Raw genomic sequence first — 23794 nt, 5'->3', positions numbered from 1 at the left:
TGTTATTTTAGTGTTCCCTTTATTTTTTTGAGCAGTGTACATCAAAATAAAAAGCAGTAGAACATATGAGGAGCTAGTAGGTTCTCTGTACTGGTCAGTCCAGGCTAGCTTCAACCACGGAATAGAAGGGCCGCAGGGTTCAATTCCACGTTAGAGCAACTGTAGCAGAGTAATATCTCTTTCAGAAATCTTGGGAGCTTGGAATCACCAATAAGCAGTACGACATTTTACAGAATGCACCCTCAGGAATATTGAAACCCATTCTATTACAGTGTCAATCTAGGCATGGTTTTGGCTGAAGTAGCTGTCATTCTTCACTGTTTTCCCATCCCGGTCTGATCATTCAGCATTTGAGTGGCTACTGTTCAAGGGAAGGATTTCTGACTCCTTATTCGTTAAGCACTCGACCCTCACATCTTCTGAATGTTCTGCATTGTGGTGTGATTGGTTATTCTCCCCGTGGGTGGGACTTGTTTGAATAGGAGAGCTGCAGGTTGATGTTGAGGATGGAAGATTGGTGTTTTCTGTCATAAAGCCCTCTGCCATCCTCAGACCCCACCCTAAAGACATTGTCATCTGACCAACTCACCTCTCTCTGGGTGGGTTTTGTGTCCTTTAGAGGCTCTGATATGTGGCATATGTCTTACAGGAGGACACGTCCAAGTCTGGCCTTGAGGAAGGGGATGGAGTCCCGCCTACAGTCTCATCTAATTGGTACCATGGAAGCACCGTGACCTCATTTGCACTTTGTGATTGGTCGACAGTGACATTCATCCAGGTTTATTGTCTCTCCTTGAGAACAGTCAGTGACTTCCTCAGCAGTTTTGCCTGACTAGTTTTGCTTGGATGTGTCCAGGCGGCTGACTGGTGACACTAGTGGCTCTGACTCCTTGGTGCTTATTTCTGTATCCCCCGTCACACTGGGTAACCCCCCCACATGTCTTGGGACGGGGACGGGGATCTGCATGTCATTGGCTACCTTGTCATCCTCTGCTCTACGGTCAAAAGAATTGAGAATGTTATGGTGTAATTGAAATGTAGTAACATTGATTAACATTAGTAACATTGATTTCAACACCCAGAACCAAATTGGCAGCAATGAGAATGGTGTAGTCATCTGCTGTAATACAAATTAACAATATAGTACATAAGAGCCAGTGAAAGATACATTACTCTATATAATGCATGATAATTGGAATGTAAGATATTTAATAAAATTGCTATTTATACAGGTAGCCCCACATAATTACATAGAATATTCTTACCTGTGGTAGACTGCACAGTGGAAGGTACTTCCTGCTCAGTAGGGGGTACTTTGTGGTCAGTGGGAGGTACTTCCTGCTCATTGGGGGTTACATCCTGCTCATTGGGGGGTACTTCGTGCTCAGTAGGGGGTACTTCGTGCTCAGTAGGGAGTACTTCGTGCTCAGTAGGGGGTACTTCGTGATCATTGGATGGTACTTCGTGATCATTGGATGGTACTTTCTTCTCCTCAGAGCTTGTCACAGTGGAGCTAGGCTGCAGAGTTTCATTCAGGATGATGGCATCTCTCCCTCCTATCACAAAACAAGCCAAATTATATTACAAGCACCTATTTTTTACCCCTTTTTTGTGATATCCAAATTGGTAGTTTACAGTCTTGTCCCATCGCTAAAACTCTAGTACAGGAGAGACTAAGGTCGAGAGCCATGCGTCCTCCGAAGCACGACCCCGCCAAGCCGCACTACTTCTTGACACACTGCTTGCTAGACCCGGAAGCCAGCCGCACCAATGTGTCGGAGGAAACACCGTACCGGCGACCATGTCAGCGTGCACATAAGTCAATGGCACAAGGACATCCCGGCCGGCCAAACCCTCCCCTAACCCGGACGACGCTGGGCCAATTGTGCGCCGTCTCACAGGTCTCCCGGTCACTAGCACTGCGATGCAGTGCCTTAGACCACTGCGCCACTCGGGAGGGCCATATTACACTTTTGATATAATAACAAGTCCTAATGCCTGTACAGTGTTAACATAACCATGTTGCAACAATTGTCACATATTTCTACTAGATCACTTCAGCAACTGTATTGACAAAAATATTATACTCCCAACCTACCCTGCACATAAAAGCCAAGATCTTTACTTGTAATGAATTTACAATACAAAGAACTGGCAACCAAGGCGTCTCAGTGTTGTGTGACTGGGCAGAGCATCCCTTATTTTTGGATACATCATACTGTAGAAGGGACAGGGTAAATATAGGGTGTAGCTTCAGAGTGGCTTCTCTTCTGGACTGGGCCCAGATCAGTTTGTGCTGTGTAGCAGACCAATGCAGAAACAACCATACGAGTTGACTATGCAGCTCAAACAGATCTGGGACCAGGCTACCTCTCTTCAGTCGAGTCTGGGTTTACAGGGATCAGTGCAAAGGACATTCTTCCCATCCAGTGAGAAAGAAAGAATGTTCAGAAAAATATAGTTAGGTTTATTTTTGGGTTCACACTGTAAACAAGAAAGACAGGGACAGCATTGTGACTTTCTCTCTGCCTGACCGGCCTTATTATTTTGAAGGCCGGTCAGGCTTTCTGCAGTGACTCAAAAGTTTTAGAAGTATGGTTTTGTTGCATTAGTGTATTTTCTTCTCTGTAAAAAATCAGACTAATCTCAAAACATGCATGCAGTGGGGATTGCTAAGTATACATATAGCAAAAAAAGTGTACCATGGATATTTTCAGGGACAGGATGGAGATAAAGCAAGCAACTTTAAAAAATAAAATTAAAAAAATGGTAGTGCACTATAGTACAGTATAATATTAGTGAAGTAAAGTAAAGCAGTGGAAACATACTTCCAGAGAATCCCAGAGACACATTGTAAGTCAGGCCTCCAGAAAGCAGAAGGAAAAGAGAGAAGAAACTCAGTACAGTGGGAGAGATGGAACATCAATCAAAATCATTCATAGTTTGACAATAGTGACTGAGTAACAATAATACTGGCCAGTGACCACATACAGGATCAAAAGCTATCAGCATGAGTCACCAGTTAATACTCTATTTATATTAGCTCATGCCACTTTCAAACAGCATTTATGAATGTATACAGCAGGGGCATTCAAATGCGAGCCTGGGGGTCCGGAGTACTGTTGGTTTTCTGTTCTACCTGATAATTAATTGCATCCACCTGGTGTCCCAGGATCTAAATCAGTCCCTGATTACAGCAGGGAAATGAAAATCAATCATGGAACTGGCTTCGAGGTCCACATTTATATTTGCATGGTATACATACAGGCTAGTAAGTTACTCATTATGCAATATGCATCATGATATAAATTCTAAAATAATACAAATGACCTCAGAACCAAAAAATAAACAGTGTGTGGCAGAGACCTGGGAGGCTCCATAATCCCGACACCTCTAGAGTCTTCAGTTTCTTCTCAAGCTCCCCTACTCGGTTTCCCAGAATCCTGTTTACATAGGAAGAGTTACAAACAACATAGGAAGAGTTACAAACAGACTGTATTCACTGAGGTGAGATGTTCACGTTACAGGTAGAAATGCAATAATTGAGTACATGGTATAGGGGCCACTTACAGAGTAACTAGAGGAAATTGGTCATGAGAGTTCTGATGAGAAATTCTGATTAAGAAGAAAGGAATTAACATTTCTACAGAGTAGAAGAGCTCCCTACTTGTTGGTTTGGCGCTGGTGCTGAATGACCAGGTTCTTCTCATGGATAGTTTCCAGTAGGGCTGTGGCCAGGGACTTGAGGTCTGAGATGGACTGAGACGTGACAGGGAGACTGCATCCGTTGTCCTCAGAAAGCAATAATTCCTGCACTGAACACACACAAATCCCATTCAGATAGGTAAGATGATCAGAAAAAAAGACTACTAGATTTAGTCTGTGATTATGTTTGCCTAGGCAGATGTTTTGGGGGGGGTTTAAGTTTAGTGTGTCCATCTTGGATAGCTTTGCCTTTTGATGCGTATTACGTATGGAAGTAAATGCATGGTGCAAGAGCATGTTAGCTGGATACAGAGGGATGTTGGCATTTTGATTATGTATTCATTATCTAAAATGAAATGTGCAGAGAACTGACACAATGTTCAGAGATATCTACATCAGCACTGGCTTTAGAGGAAAATTAGGTAACACTTTACTCGACACCCAGCGTCATAACCATGTCATAACAGCTGACATAGCATGACGTAACAGCTGACAGCTTGTCAGTAACATGTCATGACCCATATATTTACACCGGTTGAGACTGTTATTTTATGGCTGTTATGACACCTACACACATCAAAACCCACATTTACTCAGATTAGTTGTTTTCCTGCCAAGAAGTTTCCTTTTGTTTGAAAGTGTTTTAAAAAAAAAGTCATTTTCTATTGTTGTAATGAACTCTTTACAGTCATGTTTTTTCCATAACATTTTAAATAACTTGTCGAAAATACACTTTGACACTGTCATAAAGCATTATTCCGACCCAATGGAATTGTGATACAGCGAATTATAAGCGAAATAATCTGTCTGTAAACAATTGTTGGAAAAATTACTTGTGTCATGTACAAAGTAGATGTACTAACAGTCTTGCCAAAACTATAGTTTGTTAACAAGAAATTTGTGGAGTGGTTGAAAAACAAGTTAATGACTCCAACCTAAGTGTATGTAAACTTCCGACTTCAACTGTAAGTACTTAGGCACTTGGGTTGATATGGATTTTACGTTTTTTTTTATTTATTTAATTTTTTAAACATCGATGAGCTCATTAAGCAGATTATTCAGTCAACCTTTTTTATCTGTTCTTGATTATGGTGATATTACACTGAAGAAAAATATAAACTCAACATGCAACAACTTCAAAGACTTTACTGAATTACAGAAAATGTAAATAAATGATCAAATCAAATTTTATTTGTCACATACACATGGTTAGCAGATGTTAATACGAGTGTAGCGAAATGCTTGTGCTTCTAGTTCCGACAATGCAGTAACAACCAACAAGTAATCTACCTAACAATTCCAAAACTACTACCTTATAGACACAAGTGTAAGGGGATAAAGAACATGTACATAAAGATACATGAATGGGTGATGGTACAGAGCGGCATAGGCAAGATACAGTAGATGGTATTGAGTGCAGTATATACATATGAGATGAGTATGTAAACAAAGTGGCATAGTTAAAGTGGCTAGTGATACATGTATTACATAAGGATGCAGTAGATGATATAGAGTACAGTATATACGTATACATGAGGCCCTAAGCTATGGATTTCACATGACTGGGAAGACGGGCATGCATCTGTTGGTCACAGATACCTTAGGGGTGTGGATCACAAAAACAGTCAGTATCTTGTGTGACTACCATTTGCCTCATGCAGCGCAAAACATCTCCATCAGAGTTGATCAGGCTGTTGATTGTGGCTTTTGGAATGTTGACCCACTCCTCTTCAATGGCTGTGAAAAGTGGATATTGCTGGATATTGGCGGGAACTGGAACACGTTTATCCAGAGCATGCTCAATGGGTGACATATCTGGTGAGTATGCAGGCCATGGAAGAACTGGGACATTTTGAAAGTCCAGGAAATGTGTACAGTTCCTTGCAACATGGGGGAGAGCATTATCATGCTGAAACATGAGGTGATGGCAGCGGATGAATGGCATGACAATGGGCCTCAGGATCTCGTCACGGTATCTGTGCATTCAAATTGCCATCAATAAAATTCAATTGTGGTTGTTGTCCGTAGCTTATGCCTGCCCATACCGTAACCCTTCCCCCACCATGGGGCACTCTGTTCGCAATGTTTATGTCAGCAAACCGCTCACCCACTGTTGGGGAATAATCAGAATTAGTTGGTAACATAGGTAAGATGTTTTATATTCATCATATGTTTGTAAGTTACTTCATCAGAATGTTTATTTTTGTATAATACTGTGGCCGGGTTGCAGTCATCTGTTCTCTGTCAGGACTAAGTTACTTGGGCCGCAGAGAGGGGATAGGTCAAGCGTGTATCTCTTGGCTCCACAATGTCTGTGTGCCAGTCAATGTGTCTCTGTGATCTTGTCAAGGAGGGGTGGATTTGATATATGCGTGTTGATATGAGGATTTGTTTTATGGTTCTGAGTTTGAGAAAATAACAGTTTAGGAGACAAAGCTGAACGATAAATTATGGCCAATGCTGTCTGGCCATGTGGGTCTTTGCTATAAAGGATCTCAGTTGCAATGTATAAGGGACTCTCAGAGAATTCAGATATAGACACTGAATTGATCTGAGAGTCACAGGGTTGTGATGGAGCTCATATAATTAAAGATGGACTTTATGATAACTCTGACTTGTGTGGTTTGCTCTCATGATTTGGTAAATACAGGAAATTTCCACGACACCACACAATGCCAACTGCCAGGGTCAGTTGAAACCAGGATTCATCCGTGAAGAGCACTCTCCCCAGGGTGCCAGTGGCCATTGAAGGGGAGAATTTACCCATTGAAGTCAGTAACAACATAAAACTGCAGTCAGGAGGTCAAGACCCTAATGTGGATGATGAGCACACAGATGAGCTTCCCTGAGACTGTTTGTGACAGTTTGTGCAGAAATTCTTCAGTTGTGTAAACCCACAGTTTCATCAGCTGTTCTCAGACGATCCCGCAGGTGAAGAAGCCGGCTGTGGAGATCCTGGGCTGGTGTGGTTACATCTGGTCTGTGGTTGTGAGGCCGATTGGACGCACATCCGTGTTAGTGAGTTGCCTAACCAGTTCACAGGATTGGTTAACTCTAGGTTCCAAGGGTCTCCACCAAGCTAGGTAAATCTGCTTTTAGTTTTAATGCACTGTATTGCTGTAACAAAATTCTAAATATATTTCATCTTAAGGTTCTGTTCGTGCAGTTCAGAGTATTGATTGGGGAATTATTTGTGGAGGAATGTAACCGTTTCTGGGTTTTGTGATGTTTACTTGTGATGTTTCCCATGACTGTGTTTTTGTATTTTAATGTAATGTATAGTACCAGTCAAAAGTTTGGACATCTACTAATTCAAGGGATTTTCTTTATTTTTACAATTAATTTTCTATATCGTAGAATAGTGAAGACATCAAAACTATGAAATAACACACATGGAATCAAGTAAACAAAAAAAGTGTTAAATCAAAATACATTTTATATTTGAGATTCTTCAAAAGTAGCCACCTTTTGCCTTGATGACAGCTTTGCACACTCGTGGCATTCTCTTAACCAGTTTCATGAGGTAGTCACCTGGAATGCATTTCAGTTAACAGGTGGGCCTTAAAAGTTAATTTGTAGAATGTATTTTCTTAATGCGTTTGAGCCAATCATTTCTGTTGTGACAAGGTAGGGGTGGTATACAGAAGATAGCCCTGTTTGGTAAAAGACCAAATCCATATTATAGCAAGAACAGCTCAAATAAGCAAAGAGAAGAGACAGTCCATCATTACTTTAAGACATGGTCAGTCAATCAGTGTCTCCTGACCCCTCCTGTCTCAGCCTCCAGTATTTATGCTGCAGTAGTTTATGTGTCGGGGGGCTAGGGTCAGTTTGTTATATCTGGAGTACTTCTCCTGTCCTATGCTGCTGCTCCAGTTTCAACTGTTCTGCCTTCTTATTATTCAAACATGCTGATCATTTATGAACATCTTGGCCATGTTCTGTTATAATCTCCACCCGGCATAGCCAGAAGAGGACTGGCCACCCCACATATGCTCTCTCTAATTCTCTCTTTTTTTCTCTCTCTCAGAGGACCTGAGCCCTAGGACCATGCCCCAGGACTACCTGACATGATGACTCCTTGCTGTCCCCAGTCCATCTGACCGTGCTGCTGCTCCAGTTTCAACTGTTCTGCCTTATTATTATACGACCATGCTGGTCATTTATGAACATTTGAACATCTTGGCCATGTTCTGTTATAATCTCCACCCGGCACAGCCAGAAGAGGGCTGGCCACAACAGCTTTAAAGGACTGTAGAGTATAGCCTGGTTCCTCTCTAGGTTTCTTCCTAGGTTTTGGCCTTTTAGGGAGTTTTTCCTAGCCACCGTGCTTCTACACCTGCATTGCTTGCTGTTTGGGGTTTTAGGCTGGGTTTCTGTACAGCACTTTGAGATATCAGCTGATGTACGAAGGGCTATATAAATAAATTTGATTTGAATCTGGAAAATTTCAAGAACTTTGAAAGTTTCTTCAAGTGCAGTCGCAAAAACCATCAAGTGCTATGATGAAACCGGCTCCCATAAGGACCACCACAGGTAAGGAAGACCCAGAGTTACCTCTGCTGCAGAGGATAAGTTCATTAGAATTAGCAGCCTCAGAAATTGCAGCCCAAATAAATGCTTCACAGAGTTAAAGTAACAGACACATTTCAACATCAACTGTTCAGAGGAGACTGCGTGAACCAGGCCTTCATGGTCAAATTGCCTGGGGGTGCTTGCTGGTGACACAGTCTGATTTATTTAGAATTCAAGGCACACTTAACAAGCATGGCTACAATAGGATTCTGCAGCGATACGCCATCCCATCTGGTTTGTGCTTAGTAGGACTATATTTTGTTTTTTAACAGGGCAATGACCCAACACACCTCCAGGCTGTGTAAGCCGCTAATTGACCAAGAAGGAGAGTGATGAGTGCTGCATCAGATGACCTGGTCTCCACAATCAACCGACCTCAACTGAATTGAGATGGTTTGGGATGAGTTAGACCGCAGAGTGAAGGAAAAGCAGCCAACAAGTGCTCAGCATATGTGGGAACTCCTTCAAGGCTGTTGGAAAAGCATTCCAGGCAAAGCTGGTTTAGAGAATGCCAAGAGTGTGCAAAGCTGTCATCAAGGTAAAGGGTGGCTACTTTGAAGAATCTCAAATATACAATATATTTTTATTTGTTTAACACTTTTCCGGTTACTACATGATTCCATGTGTTATTTCATAGTTTTGAGGCCTTCACTATTATACTACAATGTAGAAAATAGTAAAAATAAAGAAAAACCCTTGAATGAGTAGGTGTCCAAACATTTGACTGGTACTCTGTGTGTGTATATTTGTGTTTGCAGGTCAAATTTCAAAAAGAGACCTAGGTCTACTACGAATAAACAAAAAACTACATACAAATAAAATGTTTATTATTTTGTTCATTAGTCCACTGTTAATAAAATCCCCCAAAAATGTGTTTTCTAACTCCAAGTCTGGAAGTGTGTACAGTTTCAAGATAGAGTACAATGATTGATTTGCATTATGAACTAATGAACAAAATACTAACAGAAAGAAGATGAGTGGGGGAACGGTTTGTGCAGTACCTTGTTTGGCAGAGAGCACCCCAGTGAGTGCACTGCTGTTAGCTTTGCCATAAGTCTTGGAGTTCTTCCTGCTCTCCAGAGCACTCTGAAAACCAGTAAAATATTCATATGATATATTGTATACCCCTGTTCACTAACATGATTGAGCATGTGTAGTAGTAGAGGATTGTGAAACATACAAAATATTACCAAGTAAAAAAAACACAGATAATCATACAGTTTGTCAAACTTGGTTTGAGAGCTACAACTGTTATGGGTGCCATCTTGGCAACAAAACTGTCACTAAAGATTACATTTTAATTGACATTAGAACATGAGCCCAGAAACTCAGTTACCAGCTTTGACCAAATAAGGCCTTGAGTAGTCGTGATATTTAAGACCATCTCTAAGGATTGTTCTATTCTATAGCATTATTAGTACTATTCACACAACAATGTGAAAGGCTTGTTTATATGTTGCTTACAATACCTTGTACTTCATGACATTCATTTTGAGCATGGTGACTTCCTCCTGCAGTTGTTTGAACCGCTCGTGTAAATATCTGAAAGAAAAGTTTATTTAAAAAGTATTCCAAAACAAATGCCCAAAGTCATACATTGTGAAGAAAGTTGTTCATGAACATCCTTATTGCATTCAGTAAAACATTACAGATATTACGTTCTCCCACACACAAACACACCTGTTCTCCATGCAGAGTGCATCTACGTCTAGAATCCGACATTCGTGTCCCCCCAAGATGTGGTTCACCTCGTGGTTCAGCCGCTGGGCCTTTTCCTGGAACACGTTACGCTCCGCCCTCACATCCTGCAGCTCATCTGTCAGAGATTTCACACTGTGCTCCAGCTCCTCATTCTAGGACACAAAAAAAACACAACATGTACGATTTCAAACTTTGTAAGGCATTTCAAACATTGTAAGAGATGCCTTATAAATACCTATAATATTACAGATTGTGACAAACCTCCAACACTGCCTTGCATAATGAGTGGGAAACATAGGCTGAACTATGGTTGGTTAGGAATATGGTAGTGACAATTGATCTCTTATCTTGCTATGTGAAAATATTAAAACCATCTGTACAACTTCATTCCGCCATTAGTGTTGTTTCCAACGTCACACAAGGTATGTTCCTCACACTTGCTTCTTTTATTAACCCACCACCATACCCTCTTAGCAGGACAACTTATTCTACAACTTTGATTAAAAAAAGAGAATGCAGTCTTGTTCAGAATTTTTAAATGTATTTAAGACAGTAAAAAGGAGAGAGATGAGGGTGGAAACAGTTCAGAAGTGCCAGACCGGGGAATTGAACCCTGGTCTCTAGAGTGGACATGTGGTCCAATGCAATTAGTCGCAGTACCACTCAACCAAATGTAGCAGAGGTGAATCAGACTCACACTTTTGCAATGAAGTAGCCCTGCCCTGGAATTTCCTCTTGGTCGAATGTTAAAGAAGTTGGTTTCCTGAGTGGTAGCCCGGGGTTCAGATCCCAACAGTTACAAATTATGGCACAACCGTTCCATTCCTCACCTGCTCTCGTGCCGTCTCCAACTGCTGGACCAGGTCCTCCCGCTCATAGGCCTGGAAGTGCCTTGCCCCCACCTCTTCATCCCCCAACCTCTGTCTGGCTATGGTCATCCGCAGGAGCTGTGGGAGGGTAGGGGGAGGACAGAGTCAATTCCATTTCAATTTGGAATGTAACCGACAGTAACTCCACTGTTGGATTTCAAATGTGCGTAAACCATTGCTGCACTGTCAGGAAGTAAACTGAATTTTTTTTCAAATGATGAAAATTTGAATGTCAGTTTACTTCCTGAATTGAAAAAGAATTGACCCCATCCCTTAAGGATATCATACCTTGTTATCCCCCTGGGCCTCAGCCAGTCGTTGACTCAGCTCCTTCACCTCTTCAGACAGCTGCTTACTCCTTTCTCTGGAGTCTCTCAACAGCTGGGCCAAATTCAACTGATAGAGTGAATGATATGTACAGCTGAAGTCAGAAGTTTACATACACCTTAGCCAAATACATTTAAACTCAGTTTTAAACAATTCCTGACATTTAATCCAAGTAAAATTCCCTGTCTTAGGTCAGTTAAAATAAAGTGGTGAGCCTAAAGAATGCGAAATGTCAGAATAATAGTAGAGAATGATTTATTTAATCTTTTATTTCTTTCATCACATTCCCAGTGGGTCAGAGGTTTACATACACTCAATTAGTATTTGGTAGCATTCCCCAAGTTAAACAATTGACAGGCAAAAACTTTTCAGGTAGCCTTCCACAAGCTTCCCACAATAAGTTGGGTGAATTTTGGCCCACTCCTCCTGACAGAGCTGGTGTAACTGAGTCAGGTTTGTAGGCCTCCTTGCTCGCACACGCTGTTTCAGTTCTGGCCACAAATTTTCTATGGGATTGAAGTCAGGGCTTTGGGATAGCCACTCCAATACCTTGACTTTAAGCCATTTTGCCACGACTTTGGAAGTATGCTTGGTGTCATTGTCCATTTGGAAGAACCAATTGCGACCAAGCTTTAACTTCGTGACTGATGTCTTGAGATGTTGCTTCAATATAGCCACAATTTCCCTCCTCATGATGCTATCTATTTTGTGAAGTGCACCAGTCCCTCCTGCAGCAAAGCACCCCCACAACATGATGCTGCCACCCCCGTGCTTCACGGTTGGGATGGTGTTCTTTGGCTTGCAAGCCTCCCCCTTTTTCCTCCAAACATAATGATAATGACCAGAGGACATTTCTCCAAAAAGCTCAAAATGTTACCATGTGCAGTTGCAAACCGTAGTCTGGATTTTTTTAAAGGCAGTTTTAGAGCAGTGGCTCCTTCCTTGCTGACCAGCCTTTCAATTTATGTCGATATAGGACTTGTTTTACTGTGGATATAGATACTTTTGTACCGGTTTCCTCCAGCATCTTCACAAGGTCCTTTGCTGTTCTGGGAATGATTTGCACTTTTCACACCAAAGTACATTAATCTCTAGGAGACAGAATGCGTCTCCTTCCTGAGCGGTATGACAGGTGCGTGGTCCCATGGCATTTCTACTTGCGTACTATTGTTTGTACAGATGAACATGGTAACTTCAGGAGTTTGGAAATTGTTCTCAAGGATGAGCTGGACTTGTGGAGGTCTACCATTTTCTTTCTTAGGTCTTTTTTCTTTGATGATTTCTTTAGATTTTCCCATGATGTCAAGCAGAGGTACTGAGTTTGAAGGCCTTGAAATACATCCACAAGTATGCCTCCAATTGACTCAAATGATGTCAATTAGTCTATCAGAAGCTTCTAAAACCATGACATCATTTCTGAAATTTTCCAAGCTGTTCAAAAGGCACAGTCAAATTAGTGCATGTTAACATCTGACCCACTGGAATTGTGATAGTGAATTATGTGAAGTGAAATTTTCTGTCTGTAAACAATTGTTGGAAAAATTACTTGTGTCATGCACAAAGTAGATGTCCTAACCGACTTGCCAAAACTACAGGTTGTTAACAATACATTTGTGGAGTGGTTGAAAAAAAGTTAATGGACTTCAACCTAAGTGAATATAAACCTCAGACTTCAACTGTACACGATACTGTTCTTTCACATCTACACAGCAAATGTGAGATCAGAATTTTAACACAGTGTTAAATGTAACACTTTCTTAAATGTGTATGTGACCCATCAGAATATTGCTGATAAATGCACACTAAGAAAATGTAACAGCATCAGCTCTAATAGTCTTATGGAATTAACACCTGTGGACTTACAGTAACTATTTTTGGGGTGTTAACATAAAGCCTTTGGCATATTTATTTCTCGGAGTGCCTTTCGAGTGAATTTTAGAGGTACCTGTTGCACCCATGACGGCCTTTTCTAGTGACAGACATGATTGTTGCATTCGATGGTTTTCAGTCCTGTAGCCTTCACTAAGTTAGTGCATAAGGTCATATTTTATAATAAAAATGAAATTATTTATGAGAATACCTAACATTCTTGACAATACCATTGTTGGAATCGGCTAAACTTTGATCATTGAGGTAGTAAATGAATGATAGGAAATGAAAGAGACTATGTTAGAAGTTAATGGTTCTCTAAAGAAAGACAGAAGGCTTTGGAATGTGTTTGATGTAGGAGAGGAGAGCGATGTGTTGATATAGGGAAGACAGATGGACATCTGTGGATCAGGAGGTGAGGGGTGAGGTCAGTTCCCCTTAAGGGAGTAATCAGGGTTAGTATCTGGCTACCTTCTTTCCTGTGGAGACAAACTGTAAGGAGGAGTGTCTTAAGTAGGATGTATATAAACTGTGATGTCTGAAATGTTTGCTGTCTGATTTCAGCTGTGCAGAACCTTTGGGAATGATTAAACTTGGTTAAAGCTTCTCTAGTGTTCTTGAGTTATTTACTCTGAAAAATAAGAACCTAACACCATACTTTGACAGCCTAGTTTTACCCTAACACAGTGGTCTAAAACTCCTGGTTTGTAGGCTACATCGGCAAGTAATATTCTGCTGGCTTGCAAAGTGTTATATAATTCCTATTGGAATCCATTTAGGATATACAACAGTCTGAACTTTTAATCACCCGCATCTGCAGATAGAATGCCTGCCAAGGTAGGGAGATTGATAAATAAGACTACCTAAACCATCTAAACTGGATCAACCATCTCAATAATAGCTGAAATAAGTCCAACCACTTAACATATTTTTTAAACAAATCCAATTTTTATTTATCTTTGTGTAGCATAAGATCAATTAATTAATTCAGTAACATACATATTAAAATAAACAATTCTAAAAAGCAACCTGCAACAAAGAATGCTGGGAAATATAATGAGGCCCCTCCCACATCTTTTTCATGGAAATTAACGCAACACAGTCGAGTAACACCAACTGGTGTTGATTCCACTGTGATTCAAATAACACTTGATTTACTCACAGCATATGGCGTCAATTTCGATCCCACATCCTATTTGGATCCCAATTTCGACCCCACTAGAATCAACATTCAGATATTACAATGACAACACTTACCTCATCACAGAGATTTTAACATAAGTTTCTGGCCAAGGGTGTTATGTCAGTACAGTCATAATGCAAACCGTTACCTCGGTCATCCAATTTGACACGGTTTATCATTTACTTTTTAGTCGACACATTTAGACTGCCACGCTACTACAAATAGTAAGAAAATATTTTGACGCCATGGCGTCTATTGATGTCGACTTACTTGATTTCGTTTTTCAGGTGGTAGACTGGGGTCTCCATCCTAGAATGTAGAAGAAAAAAAATAGATCTTGAGGACAGATCACTTACCTGAAGTCAAGATAAAATTGTATGATTGATATGACTATGGTTAATAAAATTATGAAAATGTAAAGAAATAAAGTGCATTCGGAAAGTATTCAGATCCCTTCCTTTATTCCCACATTTCGTTACATTACAGCATTGATCTAAAATGTATTAAATAATTGTTTTCCTTCAATCTACACACAAAGCCCCATAATAACAAAGATAATACTTTTTTTTTTTATGTATTAAACAGAAATACCTTATTTACAGAAGTATTCAGATCCTTTGCTACAAAACTCAATTTTGCTCAGGTGCATCCTGTTTCCATTGATCATCCATCAGATGTTTCAACTTAATGGGAGTCCAACTGTGGTAAATCCAAATGATTGGACATGATTTGGAAGGGCACACACCTGTCTATATAATGTCCCACAGACAGAGCAAAAACCAAACCATGAGATCAAAAGGAATTGTCCTTAGAGCTCTGAGACAAGATTGTGTCGAGGCACAAATCTGGGGAAGGGTACCAAAAATATTCTTCAGCATTGAAGATCCCCAAGAGTGGCGCAGCAGTCTAAGGAACTGCATCTCAGTGCTAAAAGAGTCGTTACAGACACTGGTTCGATTCCAGGCTGTAACACAACCGACCGTGATTGGGAGTCCCATAGGGCGGCGCACAATTGGCCCAGTGTCGTTAGGGTTTAGCCGGGGTAGGCCGTCATAGTTAAGAACAAATTCTTATTTACAGACTAGCCTAGTTAAATAAATTTTAAAAAATGTTTAAAAAAATAACACAGCGGCCTCAATCACACTTAAATGAAATAAGACACTTCCTAGAGCTGGCCGCCCGGCCAAACTGAGCAATCGGAGGGATAAGGGCCTCGGTCAGGGAGGTGACCTAGAATCTGATTGTCCAAAGTTACTCTGTGGAGATGGGAAAACCTTCCAGAAAGACAACCATTTCTGCAGCACTCCGCAAATCAGGCCTTTATGGTAGTGGCCAGACGGAAGCCACTCCTCAGTAAAAAAGGCACGACAGCCCGCTTGGAGTTTGCCAAAAGGCACCTAAAGGATTCTCAGACCATGAGACAGAGATTCTCTGGTCTGATGAAACTTAGATCCAACTCTTTGGCCTGAATGCCAACTCATCACCTGGCCACCACCATCCTTACGGTGAAGCATGGTGGTGGCAGCATCATTATGTTTTTCAGTGGCAGGGACTGGGAGACTAGTCAGGATCGAGGGAATGATGAACGGAGAAAATTACAGAAAGATCCTTGACGAAAAAAAACTACTCCAGAGCGCTCAGGACCTCAGACTGGGGCAAAGGTTCACCTTCCAACAGGACAACAACCCTAACCACACAGCCAAGACAACGCAGGAGTGGAGCAGCCAGAGCCCGGACTTGAACCTGATCTTACATCTCGGGAGAGACCTGAAAATAGATGTGCAGTGACACTCTCCATCCAAACAGAGCTTGAGAAGATCTGCAGAGAAGAAATGGGAGAAACTCTCCAAATACAGGTGTCAAGGTTGTAGCGCCATACCCTGCTAAAAAGCTAGTTAAATAGTTAAGCTACCCAGGCTATCAGCATTGACTCATCACATACACGGCTGTTACCGTTTATTATATATCCTGTTGACTAGTAACTTTATCCCTACCTATATGTACATATCAACTACCTCGTAGCCCTGCACATCAACTCAGTACTGGTACCCTGTGTATATAGCAAAGTTATCAATACACTCAATGTGTAGGCCTTTATGGTGTTATTCCTTGTGTTATTATTTTTCTATTATTTATCTTTTTCCTCTCTGCATTGTTGGAAGGGTCCATAAGTAAGCATGCCACTGAGTCTACACCTGTTGTTTACGAAGCATGTAACAAATCAAACTTGATCTTCATATTTCTTGTGATACCGGAAGTGTCACTTTGAATTATTAGAACTCGGTAATACAACTTTTGATTGAATGAGGCCTTTAATGTCCCTCTTGTGTAGTAAGTCAGTGTAGTAGGCATTAGTAAGGTATTGTAGCAATGTGAGGAGCAGTTGTGGAGTCATAGTGTGAAGTAGTGGCTCCGGGGTGAAGTTTCCCCCCTAGGTACAGATCTAGGATCAGATTCCCCTCCCCTAATCCTGAAAATGTAACTGATCCAAAATCACCCTATTCCGAGGGTGTAGACTCACTATGAGTTCCCTGTACTTCTTCTTGAGTCCCTGGTGGCGTTCTCGGAGCTGGTTGGCCATCAGCTGGTATTGGTCTCTCTCCTGTTGACAGGTATCCAGCTCCTTGGACAGAATCAGGAGGGCCTCCTTCTTGCTCTCCAACTTGCGCTTACACACCAGAAACTGTACACATGACAGGAACACACATTCTCATCTTGTGCAAGCAGATCAGACATACTGTAAAAAAGGCAACTTCCCTGCATGATGAGATCACTGTGTGGGACATATTAAACTTCTATAAGCAGGACACACTGTACAGCTAACTGCCAAAATAATGGAAACACCAACCAGGGTCCCCACACCTTCTTAAACATCAAATTCAAGTACTTTAAGGCCTTTCCAGGCCCAATTCAAGGACCCAGCATGGCATAGTTTGAGACATGGATCAAGGTTAATTAGTTACAACACTGAGAATTATTATAAATGAGAACTAGCAGGCTTTACAGAAGCTCACAGACAATTAAAGAAAGAGAGAGGCTTGAATGTGTGAACACTTCTCAATTGTGCTGTGTTACAGTGACGGCAGACTACGTGGTCTCTTGCCTTCTCTAACAAAGCAAAACAATATATTGTGTATAATGAGTGATAAAGACAGACTTATTTACGAGTTGAAGAGCTAAGTAACTTGTTTATTTCATTACCACCAGCTTAACACGAAACATGTCGCAGAGCAAAAACATGACATTTTTTTCCCCCCAGTCATTCACTTTTAGGACATTCACTTTTTTGTTGAGTAAGTGTTTCTATTTCAGCTCTTATCTTTAGCACCCCTTCTCAGGCTATTGGACTTGGCAATAAGAGTGAGATTGCCTGTGCTCTCTGCTTTTAGGGCAAATTTGTCTGCTGAGGTCTCAATAGCATTTGTCAGTCTTTTTCTTCCCTTTAAGTTAATCCATAAGGTCTCTGTTTTTTGCTCATCCATTCTTCTCCGTTACTCTCTTCTTGATGCGTCACATACCTCTGCCTTGCAGATGCCACTGACATCAGCAGCGATCTGTCAATGCACACATTATGTATGCCACCCACAGCTCTTATGTGGTCAACTACACATCTCTGTGCTACGTATGAATCTTCAAGTTCTCCACTTCAATCTTCCGATTGATGGAGAATCCGTGCTCTACGGAGGCTTGCCCATGTGACAGTAAGAGGAGTTGGCGGCAACGTCTCCAAGGATTTCTGAACTCTTTGTCCTTTGACATATACTCAAGTAAAAATGTGTCCATGCTGTCTTGGACAGGATCAAAGTTTACAAACTGAGTGTTGGGCCTGGACAATGTCATCAATAAAATGTGAGTATTGTTGAATGATGTTATCACAATCTTCTTCCTCTCATTGACCATTTACAAGGCAGGTCAGGGCCATCTTCGATTTTTCTGTAGACAGCATCTTTCCATTTGTGCCTGCCATTTCCCTTGGATCAAAGAGATGCGAGACCAGAGAGTACTTCAATGGGGATTTCTCAATGAGTTTGTTAACAGTTGTGAGCATACACTTCTTGCAAACGATTTTGAAGTCCATCAATGTTCTCGGGCAACAAAAATCCCTGCGGACAAGTCTCTCATAATTCTTCAAGTAACAAAACCCAAGTCTACCTGTGAGGAGTCGATGTGATTGGATGACTGGCTCACCTCGACATCAATAAGTTTGAGGGGTCTTCACTTCTTTCATGAGGTCTGGCCTAATGAATCTGCTTATCAAGCAGCTTGAACAATGGCACCATGGGCTTATCGGTCTGGTAGCGTGTGAGAAATGGTGTCCCTTCTATGCTCACTGACAAGATAAAATAACATTTTGCTGTCATGAGAGGGTCCTTAACAGCCTCCTGAATCACCTCAAAGGACTTCGTGCCTGGATTATGCCTAGATCTACAGCCTTCACATGTTGCCATATGGGGTAAAAACTCTAAAGCTTGTTCAAGCACGGGCGCATTTTCAACCCACTGTGTCTTGCAAAACCTAAGTGGCATTGGGGGGATCTGATGATCCAATTATGTTAAAGAAGTCCTCCCTGCGGGCTGGAGTATCCTTCAGAAGTTGGTAAATAGCATCAAGGAGGGACTTCCCAACCTATGAGTAAAACACCCAAATTACATTTGGTCTACCCATGGAGATCTGATTCTGAAGCATGTTTTTCTTTGGTAGATCTTCAGTGCTCTTCTCATAAACAGCTTTAAGGTCCAAAGCAGTCGCATGTCCCATGAATTTAGAATCATAAATTCTTGTCAAGACTTTGTCCTTATCCCATAAACAGGCGTGAGTCACACTGCTTTGACTGTGCCTTTCTGTTAAAGCTCTCAAAGAGAAGTACATAGTCCTCCTCCCCAGCAGACCGTTTTTTAGACAATAAATGCCTGAAATGAGGAGCCAAGCCATCTGTGCACACATAGCTGGTCTTTGTTGCCCCGCATGTGAAGGTCTGGGCTAGTGCACTGTCTGGGAACATCACTAAGAACAGCACCTAAAAGTAAAAAAATAAAAAAGAGAAAAGATTGAAATCAAACACTTATTTCTGTATCTAGCCTGTGTGTGAACGTGTGTGTGTGTGTCAGAGAGAATATGAAAACAAACATGTTCCTAAAAATAATTTCATGTTACAGGTGACAGTTTATAAACCATACCACTCACCTGTGCGTTCACTAGAGTGGAAAGAGTAGTAAGACTCCATCATATTCAGACACCATAATGTCTCAGCCCGCAATGTGTCCTCTTTTGGAATGCCAGTTATGACAGACTGTCTTGAGGAGGTGGTGAATGTGGTAGTAGTTGTAGAAGATTGTCTTGGTGGTGATGTAGATGACGATGACTTTCCACTTAGTTCAATAGTGGGAACTGTTAGAAAATAAGTGTCCAAATCTGATGAATACTAGCTAGCTGGTTAACTAGCATTAGTCATGAAATGTTGTCACTAACGACTCCAGTTAAAGTCCTTTAACTAAATGTAAACTTTCAGTCAATGTCAGCAAACTGTCATTTATTTGAAATGTTCACTGTCTAGCTCTGCTTGCCTCAAGTTGGCTAACGTTAGCTAGCTAGCACTATATTGACAGGTGTGATTTTGTGGGAGAACTGACTGACATCTAGATAACGTTAGCTAACAACATAGCAAATGTTAATTTTACCGAAAAATTCTGTAACGTTAAAGTTAAATTTGCCCAACTGCGAAGAGATGGAATAATCTAGCTAACTAATTAACGTTAGTAACTAACTATGGTTGTTGTATTCCTTTCTACATGTTACCAGGGGTAGGACCCACCTGCTTTTAACTTGTGCAGTGCCGTCATGTGTGACGCTCCAGCAGCATGGCTCGTCACAGCTGCTTCGCCCACTTTTATTGATTTGCGGCAGGCTCTTCATCGGGCCGTATACATATCACATGGATCTTCAACAAGCCAGTCTTTGTAAATGTCTTTGGTGAGACTCGAGTCCTGGAATGTACATTTTCCAGGCAGAGCTGAAGGTTCACTTAACGTTAGCGGCAAGGAAGCGAGAAAGCTGTTTAACCTGCATCATTCATGTATGCACCTGACCACCGCACTTGCGAGGCAGGTGACGCGTGAAACAAGGACACAGAGACGGCGGGAGACACATGCAGATAGCGGAACTTAGCCTATTACGCGGAACCCAAACCATGGTGCGCCATGTGCATCTATTGCATAGTGCATTTCTTTTGTCCCCCCCCCCCCACACCAAACGCGATCACGACACGCAGGTTAAAATATCGAAACAAACTCTGAACCAATTATATTAATTTGGGGACAGGTCAAAAAGCATTAAACATGTATGGCAATTTAGCTTGTTAGCTAATTTGTCCTGGGATATAAACATTGAGTTGCACAAGGTCCTCTACTCCGCCAATTAATCCACACATAAAACGGTCAACCGAATCATTTCTAGTCATCTCTTCCAGGCCTTTTCTTCTCTTGACTTCACATTGCGATTAACAACGTTCATAAATTAGTGGCGGTAATGCACCTGACCTCCTTTGTCTTTCAGTCACCCAAGTAGGTATAACCAAAGAGGACATGGCACGTGGGTACATGTTTCTATAAACCAATGAGGAGATGGGAGAGGCAGGAATTGCAGAGCGATCTGCGTCAGAAATAGAACTGATTTCTATTTTAACGAGAGCAGTGGGTGCAAAAATGGAATAACATAGATTCACACGCGACGGGAGCGGTGTGGTCAGTCTGTTACTGACGTTAAGTTACATTTTTTATTAAAGAACTTCAATTTCTATTCTTGCACAAAATATATAAATTCAAGCACATTCAATGACCCATGTCTATTATGTCTATTTTTAAAAACTTTCAAGGCCTTGATTTTTTCCCCTCAAATTAACAAACTTTCAAGGATCCATGGGAACCCTGACAAACAAAGTAACAGGGCATTGGGCCACCAGAACAGATTCAATGTGCCTTGGCATAGATTCTACAAGTGTCTGGAACTCTACTGGAGGGATGTGACAATTTTTCCACAATTTGGTGTTTTGTTGATGGTGGTGGAAAACACCGTTTTAGGCGCTGGTCCAGAATCTCCCATAATGGTTCAATTTGGTTGAAATCTCATGCCTGAGGCACGAGCAATCATGCACACACACTCACTTTAAACCCTCTATGCTCCTTTGAGACCCCTCTTTCAAAGTCACATATTTTCTTAAAGTAGGGCTGAACAGGTTCTGGTTGGACTATATTTATCTCTGGCTCCCTCTTTAGTAATTTGTTACCTATACATTACATCTACAGTTGAAGTCAGAAGTTTACATACACTGAGGTTGGAGTCATTAAAACTCGTTTTTCAACCACTCCACAAATTTCTTGTTAACAAACTAGTTGTGGCAAGTCGGTTAGGACATCTACTTTGTGCATGACACAAGTATTTTTTCCAACAATTTTTTACAGACAGATTATTTAACTTATAATTAACTGTATCACAATTCCAGTGGGTCAGATGTTTACATATACTAAGTTGACTGTGTCTTTAAACAGCTTGTAAAATTCCAGAAAATGATGTCATGGCTTTTGAAGCTTCTGATAGGCTAATTGACATCATTTGCATCATGTGGATGTATTTCAAGGCCTGCCTCTGCTTGACATCATGGGAAAATCTAAAGAAATCAGCCAAGACCTCAGAAAGAAAATGGTAGACCTCCACAAGTCTGGTTTATCCTCGGGAGCAATTCCCAAATGCCCGAAGGTTCATCTGTACAAACAATAGTACGCAAGTATAAACACCATGGGACCACGCAGCCATCATACCGCTCAGGAAGGAGACACATTCTGTCTCCTAGAGATGAATGTACTTTGGTGTGAGAATTGCAAATCAATCCCAGAACAACAGCAAAAGACCTTGTGAAGATGCCGGTACAAAAGTATCTATATCCACAGTAAAACAAGTCCTAATATCGACGTAACCGGAAAGGCCGCTCAGCAAGGAAGAAGCCACTGCTCCAAAACCACCATAAAAAAGCCAGACTACGGTTTGCAACTGCACATTGGGACAAAGATCGTACTGTTTGGAGAAATGTCCTCTGGTCTGATGAAGCAAATGACCATCGTTATGTTTGGAGGAAAAAGGGGGATGATTGCAAGCCGAAGAACACCACCCCAACCGTGAAGCACGGGGGTGGCAGCATCATGTTGTGGTGGTGCTTACAGCAGGAGGGACTGGTGCACTTCAAAATAGATGGCATCATGAAGAGGGAAGAAGTGAAATTATGTGGATACATTGAAGCAACACCTCAACACCTCGAAAATGGGTCTTCCAAATGGACAATGACACCAAGCATACTTCCAAAGTTGTGGCAAAATGGCTTAAGGACAACAAAGTCAAGGCATTGGAGTTTCCATCACAAAGCCCTGACTGACCTCAATCCCATAGAACACCTGTGTGCTTTTTGACTGACTAACCTAATTGTTAACAAAAGCTTCTGTAAATAAGATTAGAATATACTGTAGGCCAACAGTACAAACACCGTGTGAAAACATTTGTCTGGATTCTTCTCAAAATGTACTTCCTTATGCTTACAAATGTTATCGGGGATAGCATATAGCCTATGCCCACAAGGAAGACTATGTCCGTAGCAGGAAAATATGTAATCGACTTTATTGAAAACATTTAGATGTTTATTAGTGCAGTACTAGACAGTCTTCCTTCCTTCCTTCCCTCCCTCCCTCCTAACAAACGAGGACGATTTTATAATCGCATTAAACCACGGTTAATCCATTTCCATTTAAAATGAACATGCGTCAAAATGTTGTATCTCATTCCATGTTCAAGCCGTCATATTTATCAAAAGAAACGACGTAGCGGTTCTGTTTTAGAAATAAAATACCCTGTACGCATCAGTTCTAGTTTGTTGTAGGCTAGCATGTTGAATTTGAAATATGCAACTGCGTTGTAGATTAAATAGGCTACCCGACAAACATGAACATTTAAACTATAGGAAGTGTTTAAAAAAACGAGGTACTGTAGCCACATTTATTTCAAACAACGTGATAAAGATACTGACAGCTGTGAGCCGATGGATTGGGATTAAGTTTGACATGGAGGCAGTGGCATATTGAATAAACTCACCTCGCTGACCAAACCCTGCCAATCGCTTTCGCTTCTTCTTGAGGAATTCATCTCGTTTGTTTTATGACAGCCTTTCAATGTTGTCGTTTATCAAGCTTGACGGTACAGTTAGTATCAGGAGGGAAGCATCACTGTATTTATTCTGCATAGGAAGACATGCTATTTCAGTCTACCTCACTTCCGTCTGTCTGTCAGTTGCGTGCATGCGTGCGTGTGAAACGTCAGCAGAGTTGAGCAGCTATCAGGGTCATTAATATGAATATGACTGACCTTTCAGTGTGATCTGTGTCTTCTTTGTTATGCAAATATGCCGACATGGAAAGTACATTTTAATGCATTTGTATACGAAATATTGTGTTTTCCTTTTGCCTCAATGCCCTGCAATGTCGGTCTTAAACATAGGGTGGTGCACTTATCACACTCATCTTGAGTT

General features: G+C 41.3%; 1 protein-coding gene across 4 annotated transcripts; it reads right to left on the bottom strand.

Moving 5' to 3' along the window:
* On the bottom strand, positions 1-23554 carry LOC112231660 (coiled-coil domain-containing protein 149). 4 transcript variants are annotated; one of them, XM_024398356.2, is made up of 13 exons: positions 23362-23554; positions 16751-16912; positions 14500-14538; positions 11139-11246; positions 10812-10928; positions 9961-10133; positions 9750-9822; positions 9282-9366; positions 3668-3815; positions 3367-3443; positions 2829-2864; positions 1266-1556; positions 1-990 (listed from the first exon to the last, which is right to left on the bottom strand). In XM_024398356.2, the coding sequence occupies exons 1-13, from the start codon at positions 23410-23412 to the stop codon at positions 833-835; spliced, it is 1518 nt and encodes a 505-aa protein (XP_024254124.1). In that variant the 5' UTR covers positions 23413-23554; the 3' UTR covers positions 1-832. The 4 variants fall into 4 exon arrangements, with proteins under 4 accessions (XP_024254124.1, XP_024254125.1, XP_024254128.1 ...); XM_024398358.2 differs by having other exon boundaries at positions 841-995; positions 23362-23553; XM_024398357.2 differs by lacking the exon at positions 2829-2864 and having other exon boundaries at positions 23362-23553.
* Between the last annotated feature and the right edge of the window lie 240 nt (positions 23555-23794).

This window comes from Oncorhynchus tshawytscha, linkage group LG34 (assembly GCF_018296145.1).
Source record: "Oncorhynchus tshawytscha isolate Ot180627B linkage group LG34, Otsh_v2.0, whole genome shotgun sequence".
In the NCBI taxonomy this organism is placed as follows: domain Eukaryota; kingdom Metazoa; phylum Chordata; class Actinopteri; order Salmoniformes; family Salmonidae; genus Oncorhynchus; species Oncorhynchus tshawytscha.
The sequence above is the reverse complement of the archived record's forward strand: the minus strand, read 5'-3'. Positions and strand labels throughout refer to the sequence as shown.

Excerpts from the sequence above, each read along its gene's own strand:
- LOC112231660 (XM_024398356.2), bottom strand. The coding sequence starts at position 23,412 with ATGAATTCCTCAAGAAGAAGCGAAAGCGATTGGCAGGGTTTGGTCAGC. Across the intron at positions 16,913-23,361 it reads GGCAGGGTTTGGTCAGCGAG|TTTCTGGTGTGTAAGCGCAA; the intron begins GTGAGTTTATTC and ends TCATGTGTACAG. Across the intron at positions 14,539-16,750 it reads AGAAGTACAGGGAACTCATA|GATGGAGACCCCAGTCTACC; the intron begins GTGAGTCTACAC and ends TCTACATTCTAG.